Raw genomic sequence first — 16,044 nt, forward strand, 5'->3', positions numbered from 1 at the left:
CTCCAGTGCTAGACTCTCTACACTGGCTTCCTGTTAAGGCAAGGGCTGATTTCAAGGTTTTACTGCTAACCTACAAAGCATTACATGGGCTTGCTCCTACCTGTCTCTCTGATTTGGTCCTGCCGTACATACCTACACGTAGGCTACGGTCACAAGACGCAGGCCTCCTTACTGTCCCTAGAATTTTTAAGCAAACAGCTGGAGGCAGGGCTTTCTCCTATAGAGCTCCATTTTTATGGAAAGGCCTGCCTTTCCATTGTGAGAGACAGACTCTGTCTCAACCTTTAAGTCTTTATTGAAGACTCATCTCTTCAGTAGGTCCTATGATTGAGTGCAGTCTGGCCCAGGAGTGTGAAGGTGAACAGAAAGGCACTGGAGCAACGAACCGCCCTTGCTGTCTCTGCCTGGCCGGTTCCCCTCTCTCCACTGGGATTCTCTGCCTCTAACCCTATTACAGGGGCTGAGTCACTGGCTTACTGGTGCTCTTCCATGCCGTCCCTAGGAGGGGTGCGTCACTGATGTGATCTTTCTGTCCGGGTTGGCACCCCCCCTTGGGTTGTGCTGTGGCGGAGCTCTTTGTGGGCTATACACTGCCTTGTCTCAGGATGGTAAGTTGGTGGTTGAAGATATCCCTCTAGTGGTGTGGGGGCTGTGCTTTGGCAAAGTGGGTGGGGTTATATCCTGCCTGTCCGGAGCTATCGTCGGACGGGGCTACAGTGTCTCCTGACCCCTCCAGTAGTTATGCTGCAGTAGTTTATGTGTCGGGGGGCTAGGGTCAGTTTGTTATATCTGGAATATTTCTCCTGTCTTATCCAGTGTCCTGTGTGAATTTAAGTATGTTCTCTCTAATTTTCTGTACAGCACTTTGTGACGCCGGCTGATGTAAGAAGGGCTTCATAAATACATTTAATTGATTGGACAATACTTGTATACTGTGGTTAACTTCAATAAACTGTTCTTTAAAACATACATTTTCTTTAGTATTTCTTAGAAAAGATACAACAGGAGGGAATCTGATTGAGGCTAATTGGTCTTCAACTCACAGCTCAGACACTTCATTCAAGATAAATTAGTTAGCCCCGAGTTAAGATCTAACCTGTCCCAGATCAGGTTAAGGATTCGTTGCTATAGATATTTACTCGACTCCAACTGAGCCACTTTCATGGTACCGCTTATCCAAAGTTAAACTCAACCAAAGTTTCCTGCTAACTCCTAACTCTTCAAACTACAACCATACTTTAGGGCTCTGAATATTGGTCCAAGAAAAAGTGAGCGTGTGCTGCTGACACACTCCAGTGAGTTTGTGGGTGTTTTCCTGTACATGCAGCGGTCAGTCAGTCGGTCCACAAACAGAAGTAAATAATGTTAATTAGGCTTGCCATTTGAGTCCAATTTGTTGACCACTGAAATTGGCTTGTCGATTTTAATTCTGGCTGTTTGAACACATATTTTTATATGTTTACATACCCTTTTTATATGCAAGATTAACATATGACTGCATTGAGTATGAACTGTTATAATTGCCCAGCCCAAATCAATAGCACTTCCAGGTAAAACTACACATCAAGTGAAACACTGTCAAACTTTAGGCTGTTTAAGGTGGAAAAGGATGGTATGATAATGACATAATGACTTCTGGGTAGGTAGGATATCAAATGTAAAAAATATAACATGACATAAAAAAATATATTTAAACTCCCTCACCACACTGTCTTGCAAATTGTGATACAGTTACCGCCAAAGTGACTGACAAGCCAGGCTTTATCGTAAGCAATAGAAAGGAAAAACAATTAAGACAGTTTCAGACACCGACTGTATAATGCCAACAAGATGAGATTTGTGACAGCACTGCCAGTGAGCAGGAAGAAAACGACAGAGTGGGAGAAAGCATTGAAGAGAAAGTTCAATTTACATTTCGACCCATTTATGAATATGGAAAAATGTAAATAAAGCCATTGAATTAATTATTGAATGTTCTATTGTATATAGGCTATGGTACAGTATATACAGTGACTCTACAGCCCCTTACAAACCAGAATTAAAACCATATTCAATTATATCATTTACACAACCTAGGCTACCCAACTTTGAGAAAATACATTGTTACATATTTAATGAATTCAGTTTTATTTTCTACCACTGATCACATTTGACAACCAACCAGGTGCCAGGTGTAAACAAGTAAGAATAGTTGTGGTTAAATGCAGTGCCTTCGGAAAGTATTCAGACTCCTTGACTTTTTCCACATTTTGTTATGTTACAGCCTTATTCTAAAATGGATGAAAAAATAAATAAATCCTCAATCGATACACAATACCCCACAATGACAAATAAAAACAGGTTTAGAATTGTTTGCAAATGTAGTACAAATAAAAAATACATTATTTACATAAGTATTCAGACCCTTTGCTCAGAGACTAGAAATTGAGCTCAGTTGCATCCTGTTTCCATTGATCATCCTTGAGATGTTTCTACAACTTCATTGATGTCCACCTGTGGTCAATTCAATTGATTGGACATGATTTGGAAAGGCACACACCTGTCTATAGAAGGTCTCATGTCAGAGCAAAAACCAAGCCATGAGGTCGAAGGAATTGTCCGTAGAGCTCCGAGACAGGATTGTGTCGAGGCACAGATCTGGAGAATACCAAAAACAGTTGCCTAAATTATTCTTAAATAGAAGTTTGGAACCACCAAACACTCTTCCTAGAGCTGGCCGCTAGGCCAAACTGAGCAATCGGGGGAAAAGGGCCTGGGTCAGGGAGGTGCCCAAGAACCTGATGGTCACTTAGAGCTCCTTTGTAGATATGGGAGAATCTTCCAGAAGGACAACCATCTCTGCAGCACTCCACCAATCAAGACTTTATGGTGGAGTGGCCAGACGGAAGACACTCAGTAAAAAGGACATGTGACAGCCCGTTTGGAGTTTGCCAAAATGCACCTAAAGACACTCAGACCATGAGACACAAGATTCTCTGGTCTGATGAAACCACGACTGAACTTTGGCCTGAACGCCAAGCATCACGGCTGGAGGAAACCTGGCACCATCACTACGGTGAAGTATGGTGGTGGCAGCACAAAGCTGTGGGGGTGTTGACTGGGAGACTAGTAAGGATCGAGGCAAAGAGAACAGAGCAAAGTAATCCTTGATGAAAACCTGCTCCAGAGCGCTCAGAACATCACTGGGGCGAAGGTTTACAATCCATCAGGACAACAACTAAGCACAAAGCCAAGACAACGCAGGAGTGGCTTCAGGATGTCCATGAGTGGCCCAGCCAGAGCCCGGACATCTCTGGAGACCTGAAAATAGCTGTGCAGCAATGCTCCCAATCCAACCTGACAGAGCTTGTGAGGGAAACTCCCCATATACAGGTGTGCCACGCTTGTAGCGTCATACCCAATAAGACTTGAGGTTGTAATTGTTGCCAAAGGTGCTTCAACAAAGTATTGAGTAAAGGGTCTGAATATTTATGTAAATGTGATATTTCAATTAATTCTAACTTTGTTTTTTATTAGAAAAAAAATGTTTTCACTTTGTATTGTATGTATATTGATTTCTTTCCTCAATGTAATACATTTTAGAATAAGGCTGTAACCTAACAAAAAAGTCAAGGTGTCTGAAAACTTTCCAAAAGCACTGTATAAAACAGAACACCGCCCTCAAGCAGAATTCTCCGCCCAAACACTTTTCACTTAAAGATTCATTCTGTATCTAGTCTCCACAGCTTCTTTAGAAAACTGTCAGAAGCAGTAAACTGTTATCCACACTCACACTCCAATGACAGAGAGAATGGCATTTTGATCAATTAAATTTCAGTCCATGCTCAATTGGAATAATTTGTATCCAGAGATCCTTGCCAGAAGCCTGGCGGGAAAAAAAATGTATTACCTGCCTGAAAATACCATTTGAAAGGAAATATTGAGAAATCTTGTGGCTGCTGCCAAGAAGCCATCTACTTCCAGACAGTGTTTCTCTTGTTAAAGGCCTCCTTCGTGAAGTTCATTGTATTAATTCCATCTTAACACAATGGTTGCTCTCCGCATTTCTCCACCTGGAACTCAACCATACAACACATATAGAAAGCATGTCAGAATATTCAGTAGGCTACAGTTGAAGTCGAAAGTTTACATACACTTAGGTTTGAGTCATTAAAACTCGTTTTTCAACCACTCCACAAATTTCTTGTCAACAAACTATAGTTTGGTCAAGTCGGTTAGGACCTCTACTTTGTACATGACACAATTGTTGGAAAAAATTACTTAGAATATTTCACTGCATTACAATTCCAGTGGGTCAGAAGTTTACATGCAGCGTCAACTTAGTGTCTTTAACTTCTTGGATATAGGGGGCGCTCTTTTAATTTATGGATAAAAAAACGTTCCCGTTTTAAACAAGATATTTTATCACGAAAAGATGCTCGACTATGCATATAATTGACAGCTTTGGAAAGAAAACACTGACTTTTCCAAAACTGCAAAGATAGTCTGTGAGTGCCACAGAACTAATGCTACAGGTGAAACCAAGATGAAATTTCATACAGGAAGTGCCCCAGATTTTGAATGCGCTGTGTTCCAATGTCTCCTTATATGGCTGTGTATGGGTCACGAATGAGCTTAGACTTTGTCGTTTCCCCAAGGTGTCGACAGCATTGTGACGTATTTGTAGGCAAATCATTGGAAGATTGACCTTAAGAGACTACATCTACCCGGTGGCCGCTTGGTGTCCTCCAATTATTGCGTAATCTCCAGCTGCGTGTATTTTTCGTTTGCTTCGAGGAGAAACACAGCTGCCACAAATGATTTATCATCGAATAGATATGTGAAAAACACCTTGAGGATTGATTCTAAACAACGTTTGCCATGTTTCTGTCGATATTATGGAGTTCATTTGGTAAAAAGTTTGGCGTTGTAGAGACTGGATTTTCAGATTTTTTCTTAGCCAAACATGAACAAAACAGAGCGCTTTCTCCTACACAAGTAATCTTTTTGGAAAAACTGAACATTTGCTATCTAACCGAGAGTCTCCTCATTGAAAACATCCGAAGTTCTTCAAAGGTAAATTATTTTATTTGAATGCTTTTCTTGTTTTTGTGAAAATGTTGCCTGCTGAATGCTAGGCTTACTGCTATGCTAGCTATCAATACTCTTACATAAATGCTTGTGTAGCTATGGTCGAAAAGCATATTTTGAAAATCTGAGATGACAGTGTTGTTAACAAAAGGCTAGGCTTGTGAGTGAATATATTTATTTCATTTCATTTGCGATTTTCATGAATAGTTAACGTTGTGTTATGGTAATGAGCTTGAGGCTATAATTACACTCCCGGATACGGGATTGCTCGATGCTAGAGGTTAAACAACTTGGAAAATTCCAGAAAATGATGTCATGGCTTTAGAAGCTTCCGATAGGCTAATTGACATAATTTGAGTAAATTGGAGGTGTACCTGTGGATGTATTTCAAGGCCTACCTTCAAAAACAGTGCCTCTTTGCTTGACATCATGGGAAAATCATTAAAAAATAAGCAAAGACAAAAATTGTAGGCCACAAATCTGGTTAATCTTTGGGAGCAATTTCCAAACGCCTGAAGGTATCACGTTCATCTGTACAAACAATAGTACGCAAGTATAAACACCATGGGACCACGCAGCAGTCATACTGCTCAGGAAGGAGACGCATTCTGTCTCCTAGAGATGAACGTACTTTGGTGCGAAAAGTGCAAATCAATCCCAGAACAACAGCAAGGGACCTTGTGAAGATGCTGGAGGAAACAGGTACAAAAGTATCTATATCCACAGTTAAACGAGTCCAATATCAACATAACCTGAAAGGCCGCTCAGCAAGGAAGAAACCACGGCTCCAAAACCGCCATAAAAAAGCCAGACTATGGTTTGCAACTGCACATGGGGACAAAGATCGTACTTTTTGGAGAAATGAAACAAAAAAATGTTGGTCTGATGAAACAAAAATAAAACTGTTTGGCCATAATGACCATCATTATGTTTGGAGGAAAAAGAGGGAGGCTTGCAAGCCGAAGAGCACCATCCTAACCGTGAAGCACGGGGGTGGCAGCATCATGTTGTGGGGGTGCTTTGTTGCAGGAGGGACTGGTGCACTTCAAAAAATAGATGGCATAATGAGACGGAAAATTATGTGGATATATTGAAGCAACAACTCAAGACATCAGTCAGGAGGTTAAAGCTTGCTTGCAAATGGGTCGTCCAAGTGGACAATGACCCCAAGCATACTTCCAAAGTTGTGGCAAAATGGCTTAAGGACAACAAAGTCAAGGTATTGGAGTGGCCATCACAAAACTCTGACCTCAATCCTGTAGAACATTTGTGGGCAGAACTGAAAAAGGCATGTGCAAGCAAGGAGGCCTACAAACTGGACTCAGTTACACCAGCTTTGTCAGGAGGAATGGGCCAAAATTCACCCAACTTATTGTGAGAAGCTTGTGGAAGGCTACCCAAAACGTTTGACCAAAGTTAAGCAATTTAAAAGGCAATTCTACCCAATACTAATTGAGTGTATGTAAACTTGACCCACTGGAAATGTAATTGAAAAAAATAAATCACTACTATTATTCTGACATGTCACATTCTTAAAATAAAGTGGTGATCCTAACTGACCCAAGACAATTTTTACTAGGATTAAATGTCAGGAATTGTGAAACTGATTTAAATGTATGTAATTTTCCAACTTCAACTGTATATGCTCACCCACACCTCTACAGAAACTATTATTTAACCCTCAAGAAAACAGTGCAAAAATCACATCTTTGAGGATTGCATCAAACTACAGGTTTTGCTAACACACCCAACTGAGTGTCCGTTTCTCCCCTCTAAGCCTGTGGATTCGGCAGACAGACAAGGATTGTTCTTCATTCCGAACCCAACTCTCCCTCCTTCCGATTCTTTCCCTTCTCTACCCCTCTCCCTGATTCTCTCCCTCCTTCCGATTCTTTCCCTTCTCTACCCCTCTCCCTGATTCTCTCCCTCCTTTCTGTTCATTAGGCCCTCAGATAGTCTAGCCATCCATCTGCCACAGAATTGCTTTCTCTGTGTGCAGACAATCACCCATTCCATTACTCTGGTGATATCATTTCTCCTCTCCATGCGAGCGCAGAATAGACTGAGATGGACAGTTCTCTTTTGATAAACAGAAAGACGGCTGATAATGAGAAACACCGCCAAGGTCATCTCGTAGAAAAGATGGTGGAGGAAAGAGGGGGGAACTTTGGAACTGGGAAAACGCTCATGGGTGCAAGTTTTATTCCAGAGCAAATAACCCCGACCAGTACTTCTCTATATCAAAGCCAAGGCTCTAGATATAAGCGTTGTTTAGATTTCTTTTCAAATAGCAGTTGAACTTCAGGGCTGCTAGGTCATATAGTGGATCAAAGTCTCTGCAAGCACTGAGAACAGGAAGACCGATGATCATCCTGATTAGAGAGAAGAGAAAAGGTAACCTGCAGAGGTTCTAATAACTGGTTACTTGGCATGTTATTCTGGTGTGCTTTGAGATGTTATTGAATCTGACATACGCATGGAAAAACACATATGCCAAGATTATGTTCAGAACAATATGCAATGTTGGTGTGGTGCTCATTTGAATTGTGGCAGTAGAAACTAATCATCATTTAAATATAGTTGTGGAGTTTAATTATCAATCATTCAGTGTGTAGGTGGTGATGTCAAACCTTTCCTATCAGGTGGAATACCTTCCACAGATGTTACCTTGCATTTATTTTAATGTGGCACCTGTGATGCTTATTTACTCATCCCCAGTTGGCTGATGTGGTTATGTGCTCAGTGGTATTTCTCTGAAGCAATACGGCATTAATATCTCCATTTCATCCCAGAAGCTCAGGCAGCAGACACTGCTGAATTAGACTGTCACAGCAGCAAATGGAGAATGCAATATCAACACTCACTCACAGCTTGCTTGTCTTGCATGAGTGTTCTACAGCGTGACTGAAAGATAACGGAGGGTGAGCGACAGAGGAAAAAATGGAAAAGAGACCACATTCTAGAATATATATAATTACTTTACTGATCACTCGGTGCCAATCGATAATCACAGCGATGTCACCTATCAACAGGGGTGGCCTGTCGAAAGTCAAAGCACACTGCAACGTAAGCATCATCTTGCAAGTGAATACTCAAGAGTTCAGTAGGACACACAGTATATATTACACACACTGAATATGCATTTACAGCCTTATGCATAACATCAGTCTTACAAGGTTCCAGACCAGAAATGTACAATAACTTGGAATCCTACACATTACCAGTCAAAAACCTGCAGTCAAGATAGAGGGTTGTGAAAGCTGCCCAGGCCCACCCAGAAACACTAAACAAGAAGTCTTTCTTGTTGATCCATTGTTCAGAAAGTCTGGACTGAGAAGTATCAGTCTAGTGTTGGACAGATACTGAAAGTCCCTTTTTAGTCAGTGGAGGTGGATGGTTGGTTCCATCAGTAAAGGCTGCTGAGGGGAGGACGGCTCATAATGCCTGGATCGGAGCAAATGGAATGGCATTACACACATGGAAACCATGTGTTTGATGTATTAGAGAACATTCCACTTAATAAGCTCCAGCCATTACCACAAGCCCCCCCCTCAAGTTGCCACCAACCTCCTGTGGGTTCCATCTAGGTGAAGAGTGTGGTTGAAGCCATGTTGCAGAGGCCTACTGTGGAGTCACTGGTGCTTGTGTCTCTTCTCCTGGTGTCGGTGTTTCGCCAGGTGCATCAGCCTGCAGTTCCGCCAGCATGTCAGTCAGCTTCATGCCCAACACTGGATCCCTGGTCGCTGACGCCACCTGCAGGTCAATCGGCAAAAGTGCAGCAATTGTTACAAACAGAAGGTCTCATGTTTGTAAATGATTAGTAGTAGTAGTAGTAGTGTAGTAGTATACACTATACAGGACCATTCAAAGGTTGACAGCCCTACTCCTACTTCCAGGGCTTTTCTTTAATTTTTGCATTGTAGAATAATAGTGAAGACATCAAAACTATGAAATAACACATATGGATTCATGTAGTAACCAAAAAATATTAGCCACCCTTTGCCTTGATAACAGATTTTAACACTCGTGGCATTCTCTCAAAAAGCTTCATGAGGTGCATTTCAATTAACAGGTGTTAATTGTTAAAAGTTCATTTGTACAATGTCTTTCCATAATGTTTTTGAGCCAATCAGTTGTGTTGTGACAAGGTATGGGTGTTATACAGAAGATTTGGTCAAATCCATATAAGTCCATATTATGGCAAGAAAAGCTCAAATAAGGAAAGAGAAGTGACAGTCCATCATTACTTTAAGACATGGTCAGTCAATCTGTAAAATTTCAAGAACATTGAAAGTTTCTTCAAGTGCAGTCACAAAAACCATCAAGCGCTATGATGAAAGTGGCTCTCATGTGGACCGCCACAGGAAAAGGAAGACCCAGAGTTACCTCTGCAGCAGAGGATACGTTCATTAGAGTTACCAGTCTCAGAAATTGCAGCTCAAATAAATGCTTCAAGTAACAGACTTCTCAACATCAATTGTTTAGAGACTGCGTGAATAAGGCCTTCATGGTTGAATTGCTGCAAAGAAACCCCTACTAAAGGACACTAATAAGAAGAAGAGACTTGCTTGGGCCAAGAAGCAAGAGCAATGGACATTAGACCAGTGGAAATCTATCCTTTGGTCTGATGAATCCAAATTTGAGATTTATGGTTCCAACCGCCGTGTCTTTGTTTGACGTAGAGTAGGTGAACGGATGATCTCTGCATGTGTGGCTCACACCGTGAACCATTGAGGAGGATGTGTGATGGTGCTTTGCTGGTGACACTGTCAGTGATTTATTTAGAATTCAAGGCACACTTTACCAGCATGACTACCACAGCATTCTGCAGCAACACGCCGTCCCATCTGGTTTGCGCTTAGTGGGACAATCATTTGTTTTTCAACAGGACAATCACCCAACACTTCCATACTGTGTAAGGGCTATTTGACCAAGAAGGAGAGTGATGGAGTGCTGCATCAGACAACCTGGCATTCACAATCACCCGGCCTTAAGCCAATTGAGATGGTTTGGGATGAGTTGGACCACAGAGTGAAAGAAAAGCAGCCAACAAGTGTTTAGCATATGTGGGAACTTCAAGACTGTTGGAAAAGCATTCCAGGTGAAGCTGGTTGAGAGAATGCCAAGCATGTGCAACGCTGTCATCAAGGCAAAGGGTGGCTACTTGGAAGAATCTCAAATACATTGATTTGTTTAACACTTTTTTGTTTACTACATGAATCCATATGTGTTATGTCATAGTTTTGATGTCTTCACTATTATTCTACAATGTAGAGTATAGTATAAATAAAGAAATACCCTTGAACAGTAGGTGTTTCAAAACTTTTGACAGTTACTGTATATGCAAAAGTTAACACTTCAAATTAGTAGATTTAACTATTTCAGCCACACCTGTTGCTGTATAAAATTGAGCACCAGTCATGCAATCTCCATAGACAAACATTGGCAGTAGAATGGCCTTACTGAGGAGCTCAGTGACTTTCAACGTGGCATTGTCATAGATCGCCACATTTCCAATAAGTTAGTTTGTCAAATTTCTGCCCTGCTAGAGCTGCCACGATCAACTGGAGTTCTGTTATTGTGAAGTGGAAACGTCTAGGAGCAAAAACGGCTCAGCTGCGAAGTGGTAGGCTACACAAGCTCTTGGGACAGGGCCACCGAGTGCTGTGAAGCGCGTAAAATGTGTCTGTCCTCAGTTGCAAAACTCCCTACCGAGTTCCAAACTGCCTCTGGAAACAACATCAGCACAACTTAGTCGGGAGCTTAATGAAATGGCCGAGCAGCCATACACAGGCCTAAGATCACCATGGGCAATGCCAAGTGTCAGCTGGAGTGGTGTAAAGCTCACCGCCATTGGACTTCGGAGCAGTGGAAACTTTTCTCTGGAGTGATAAATCACGCCTCACCATCTGGCAGACCGACGGATGAATATGGGTTTGGTGGATGCCAGCAGAATGCTACCTGCCACAATGCATAGTGCCAACTGTACTGGGGCTGTTTTTCATGGTTCAGGCTAGGTCCCTTAGTTCCAGTGAAGGGAAATGTTAACGCTACAGTATACAATGACATTGTAGATCAGGGGTGTCAAACTCAAATACCCAGTGGGCCAAAATGTAAAACCTGAACAAAGTCACAGGCCAACATTGAACAAATTAACCTTTTAATATGGACCCAAACAAGTTTTGCTTTAACATTGAATATGGAACAAGCATCGCTTATTACCATACAATATATAATTTAATAGTGGAGACATGCAACATCGAATTTCAACTGAAAAAACACATCAATGGCATTCATTTATTAAATAAATAAAATTTAAATAAAAATTGTATGCCTCTTTTCTATTTGCAGCCTTCTGATTTAAATACCAAAATCAACTTTTTCCACTGGCTAATAATTTTACAAATAAAATTATAATAAATCAAGCAACCATTCAAGCCCATGCCTTGTAGCAAGAAAAAGTACACAAAGAAAACATTAATTATTGCACACTGGTCTAATCTGATGTGCCCAAGCCAGATACCTGGCATCTCTTCTTGGATGCTAGTTCATCAATGTCTGGGCTCAAGCTCTGAGCTGAAGAAATCCTCAGTATCGAGCGAAGATGTTCATCAGTCAGACGTCTCCTGTGAGTTGTTTTGGTCATCTTCATCGAGGAGAAAAGTTGCTCGCATAGATAAGTGCTGCCGAACATGGAGAGCATCTGAGCAGCTTGGGTGTGGAGCTGAGGCATTGTGTCAGGGATGAACCGTGGAAACTGTGCGGCGCCCACAGCATCATACTTTGACTTCAGCGTGTCGTTGCACTGGAGTTCAATCAGCTCCATTTGGATGTTGGTTGGTGCATTTTCCACATCAACTGCGAAGGGATTACTAAGCAGTTCAAACTTGCATTTCTGGGCATCGAAGTCGGCAAATCGCCGGCTAAACTCAGCGGCGAGAACACTGAGTTTTTCAGCAAACTGTGCGCATGGGAACACGGCGGTAGAGATCTGCGCTTTTATGGATTGGCAGCAGGGAAAATGGCAAGGGTTTCCTTGCAGCATCTGATTCTCCCACAGGCATAGTTTAGTTTTGAAGGCCCTCACTGCAGCGTACATGTCTGTGATGTTGCGCCCCCGCCCCTGAAGCTGCAGGTTCAGCGCATCGAGATGGCTCGAGATGTCACAGAGAAAGGCCAGCTCACACAGGAACTTTTGCTCCCGGAGCTCTGCTGTATCCTTCCCTTTGGTTTCCAGGAATTGACATATTTCCTCACGCAGCTCGAAACATCTGTTCAGTACTTTTCCTCTGCTTAGCCATCTCACCTCTGTGTGATACGGCACGTCTGCGTATTCCGAACCACACTCCTCCAGAAAAGATTTAAACTGGCGGTGATTTAGACCTTTGGCTCTTATAAAGTTAACTACCTGTGTTACTGTGGTTACTGTTACACAGTTACTGTGTTACATGTTCCATCTTTAGGGCTTTGGCACACAGTGCTTCCTGATGTATGATGCAGTGGTAAACAGTTAGCTCACCTGCACAGTTCTCTTCCCGCATCTTCTCCCGAACCATGCCCACCAGTCCACTCTTTTTACCGCACATCTGTCGTTAATCCAACGAGTTTATCCCACGGCAGCTTTATTTCAGTTACACATTTGGAAACCTCCTCAAAGATTTCCTTTCCTGTGGTTGTGCCATGCATTGATTTGAATCCTAATAGCTCCTCCGTAACACACAGATTTGAGTCCACTCAACGGATGAAGACTGACAGCTGAGCAGTATCAGATGCGTCGCAGCTCTCATCCACAGCGAGGGAGAACGCAACAAAATATTTTCCCTTTTCCATCAGCTGGTCATACAGATTGGTGGCAAGATCACATGTGCGATCAGCTACTGTGTTCCTGCTCAGGCTCACGTTTGAAAATGCTTGTTTTTTCTCTGGGCATACGAGGTCACAAACCTTCATCATGCACTTTTTCATGAACTCTCCCTCATTAAAGGGCCGGGCTGATTTTGCGATCTCTGCTGCCACTATATAACTAGCCTTTACAGCAGCCTTGCTTTGTGATGTGGCTTTTTTAAACATATTCTGTTGTGAAACCAAACTTATTTTCATCTCCTCTACTTTCTGGCTCCTTTGAGTCATGTCCAGGTCCTTGTATTTGTCATGGTGTTTCGTTTCATAGTGTCGTCTAATGTTGTACTCCTTACTTACAGCCACGTTGACTCCACAAACAAGACAAACAGGTTTGTCTTTTACATATGTAAACAGATATTCTGCCTCCCACTTGTCCAGAAAGCTCCTGTTTTCTGCCTTTCTTTCGCCATTTTTGGGAAGGGTTAGCTCGCTGACAGTTGTAGCGTCTATGTTGCTATGACTACTGTCACAGAGGAGAGAGCGTTTCTGAGTCCTGTCCTGATTGGCGCGCGAAAACAGCAGAGCATTATGGGATTCGTAGTATTAGTGGTGAATGCGCTGTATAATACCGGCGGGCCAGCTCTAGTTGTAATTTGGTATTGTCTCGCGGGCCAAATATAATTACCCCACGGGCCAGAGTTTGACACCCATGTTGTAGATGATCGTGTGCTTTCAACTTTGTGGCTACAGCTTGGGGAAGGCCCAATCCTGTTTCAGCATGACAATGCCCCGGTGCAAAAAGTGAGATCCATACAGAAATGGTTTGTCGAGATCGGTGTGGAAGAACTTGACTGCACAGAGCCCTGACTTCAACCCCACCCAACACTTTTGGGATGAATTGGATCACTGACTGCGAGCCAGGCCTAATCGCCCAACATCAGAGCCCATCCTCACTAATGCTCTTGTAGCTGAATGGAAGCAAGTCCCCGCAGCAATGTTCCAACATCTAGTGGAAAACATTTAATACTCCATATTACTGCCCATGATTTTGGAATGAGATGTTCGATGAGTACGTGTCCACATACTTTTGGTCATGTAGTATGTCTGTCTATAGAGCATTTGGGAAACAGGCAGTCAGCATTAAAATGATTGAGTTGTATCATTTGAACAGTCTACTCACCACAGGACCACCCCTCCTCCTTAATACTAAGCCCTCAGCAAGGAGAGCTTTCCCAGTCTCCTCAAACAGGGACTGTTTATCCAGCTCTCCCCAGCTCTCTAACTCTGTATACTTCTCCACAAACCTACACGAAGGGGGAAAAAAAACACTTTATAGAACTGCAGACGTTAGGATCCAGCATTGTAGGAGGAATCCTAAAACGTGATGAACCTATGATCAATGTGATTTATTGCCCATACCTTTGGCATGTTGAAACAAAGTTGGATTTGGTGAGATCAAAAGCTCTGGGCCCTGTTCCATACACCTCATAGAATTTCCTGGGACAGAGACCAATGCTGATCAACACATGTATATTTCTAACAGCTTTTGAATGGCAGTAAAAAGCTTAAGGCAAGCCGTTTAATTAGCTTACGCTCTGATTTCATCCTCTCTGTAGAAGATGTCAGGCACAGCCTCTTCTTTCTTCCCATAGATCTTGGCCACTGGTCTGACATAAAGTGGGTCTTTCTTGGGTGGAAAGGCCTTGTATACATCATACCAAATGGGCTTGTCAGACTGTTTGACAACTCCAGAACGCATAAGATCTCTGACTCTGAAAATGAAACCAGTGAGTCAGCAGCAAAAATGTAAACAATGGAGCAAATGCATTCTCAATTTCACATGCAGAGCTAGACTAGCTAGCTAACGTTAGAATGTATATTATGCGGAACCATAGCCTTGATAGCATGGACTACCAGTTGCTGAAAAGAAACTCCCACACCAAATAAAATTGTATCTAGCTAACCCTAGCTAGAAAACTCTAAAGGTTCTAGAAAACTAGATTATCATCCTCCAGTAACCTTGAATGACAGAGATTAAGCTGGCTAACGTTAGCTAGCTAGCAACACGACATTTTGACCTACCGCGTGAACACTGTTCCGAATTTTTCAAGTCGACTTCCAGCCATAATGGACTTCAATTTAACTACACTTATGCGCGTAAAATGCAGCTAGGTAATTATCCAGTAAACTCAAAGATCATAGTTAGCAAACACCAACTACAGGGCCTCTTTTCACGAGCATGGACGACCACCACTTCCGCAAGTTATTTCTTTCTGCAGGGTTAATCTGCACTGTAAAAACATGGGGCGCGTTCCAGATCATCTACATTTCAAGCGCTGCGGGCACGGTTATTCTTCTTCTATGATATCATGGCGGTCAGCAAACAATCATGTAAATGCATGCCGCCACCTACTGTGCTGGAATGTACGCTCAATCATGATCTGCCCAATTCTGAACTACCATGAAAATTAAATAAAAAACATATAAATCCCTACTAACTTCTACCAGAAACACCAGCCCTGACATTAGGCCCACTTACTACAGGAGCAGCCATGGAAGCTCCATCATTCCACACTGTAGTTACGCCAATCTGTTTTACAGCCTCTGCATACGATACATCATGACTAATTAAATATCTCTGAGCCTCTCTCTGTACTTTCCCAGGCAGAAGCTCCTCAAACCTCAGCAGCACGGATAGGCTTTTGGTTCTTTGACCTTCTTGGGGTCACTGATACTCTAAACCAGAGGCTTGCAAGAAGGCTTCAACTACAATGATTATGTAATGTTATTTTTATTCAAAATGAGTAAAACACATTTGGATTACAAGCATATTCCCATTATGTATAATTCAGATTCAACAATCCCACATTCTATTATATTGTACAAACACTACATATATTTATCACCTGTGCATCTATAATCTATCTTTAATATCATGACGTGAATGTAAATGTTCAAATCAAATCCAATTTTATTTGTCACATACACATGGTTAGCAGATGTTAGTGCGAGTGTAGCGAAATGTTATAATCATCTCTCTGAAATATACTTACCGTGCTTTAAAAATAAAGTGAAAACAGTGAAAGTGGGTACATTTTCAAGCAGTGGGCCAAAGGATGGCTAGCTGGTTTG

General features: G+C 42.1%; 1 protein-coding gene across 2 annotated transcripts; it reads right to left on the reverse strand.

Moving 5' to 3' along the window:
* Positions 1 to 8,027: 8,027 nt before the first annotated feature.
* On the reverse strand, positions 8,028 to 15,221 carry LOC118397539 (28S ribosomal protein S23, mitochondrial-like). Of its 2 annotated transcripts, XR_004828438.2 has the most exons (6): positions 14,995 to 15,221; positions 14,505 to 14,684; positions 14,332 to 14,409; positions 14,093 to 14,216; positions 8,638 to 8,823; positions 8,028 to 8,514 (listed from the first exon to the last, which is right to left on the reverse strand). XR_004828438.2 is itself a non-coding variant. In XM_035792419.2 (5 exons), the coding sequence occupies exons 1-5, from the start codon at positions 15,036 to 15,038 to the stop codon at positions 8,692 to 8,694; spliced, it is 558 nt and encodes a 185-aa protein (XP_035648312.1). In that variant the 5' UTR covers positions 15,039 to 15,220; the 3' UTR covers positions 8,028 to 8,691. The 2 variants fall into 2 exon arrangements, 1 of the variants encoding a protein (XP_035648312.1); XM_035792419.2 differs by having other exon boundaries at positions 8,028 to 8,823; positions 14,995 to 15,220.
* Between the last annotated feature and the right edge of the window lie 823 nt (positions 15,222 to 16,044).

The sequence above is a fragment of the Oncorhynchus keta genome, chromosome 18, assembly GCF_023373465.1.
Source record: "Oncorhynchus keta strain PuntledgeMale-10-30-2019 chromosome 18, Oket_V2, whole genome shotgun sequence".
Taxonomy (NCBI): Eukaryota; Metazoa; Chordata; class Actinopteri; order Salmoniformes; family Salmonidae; genus Oncorhynchus; species Oncorhynchus keta.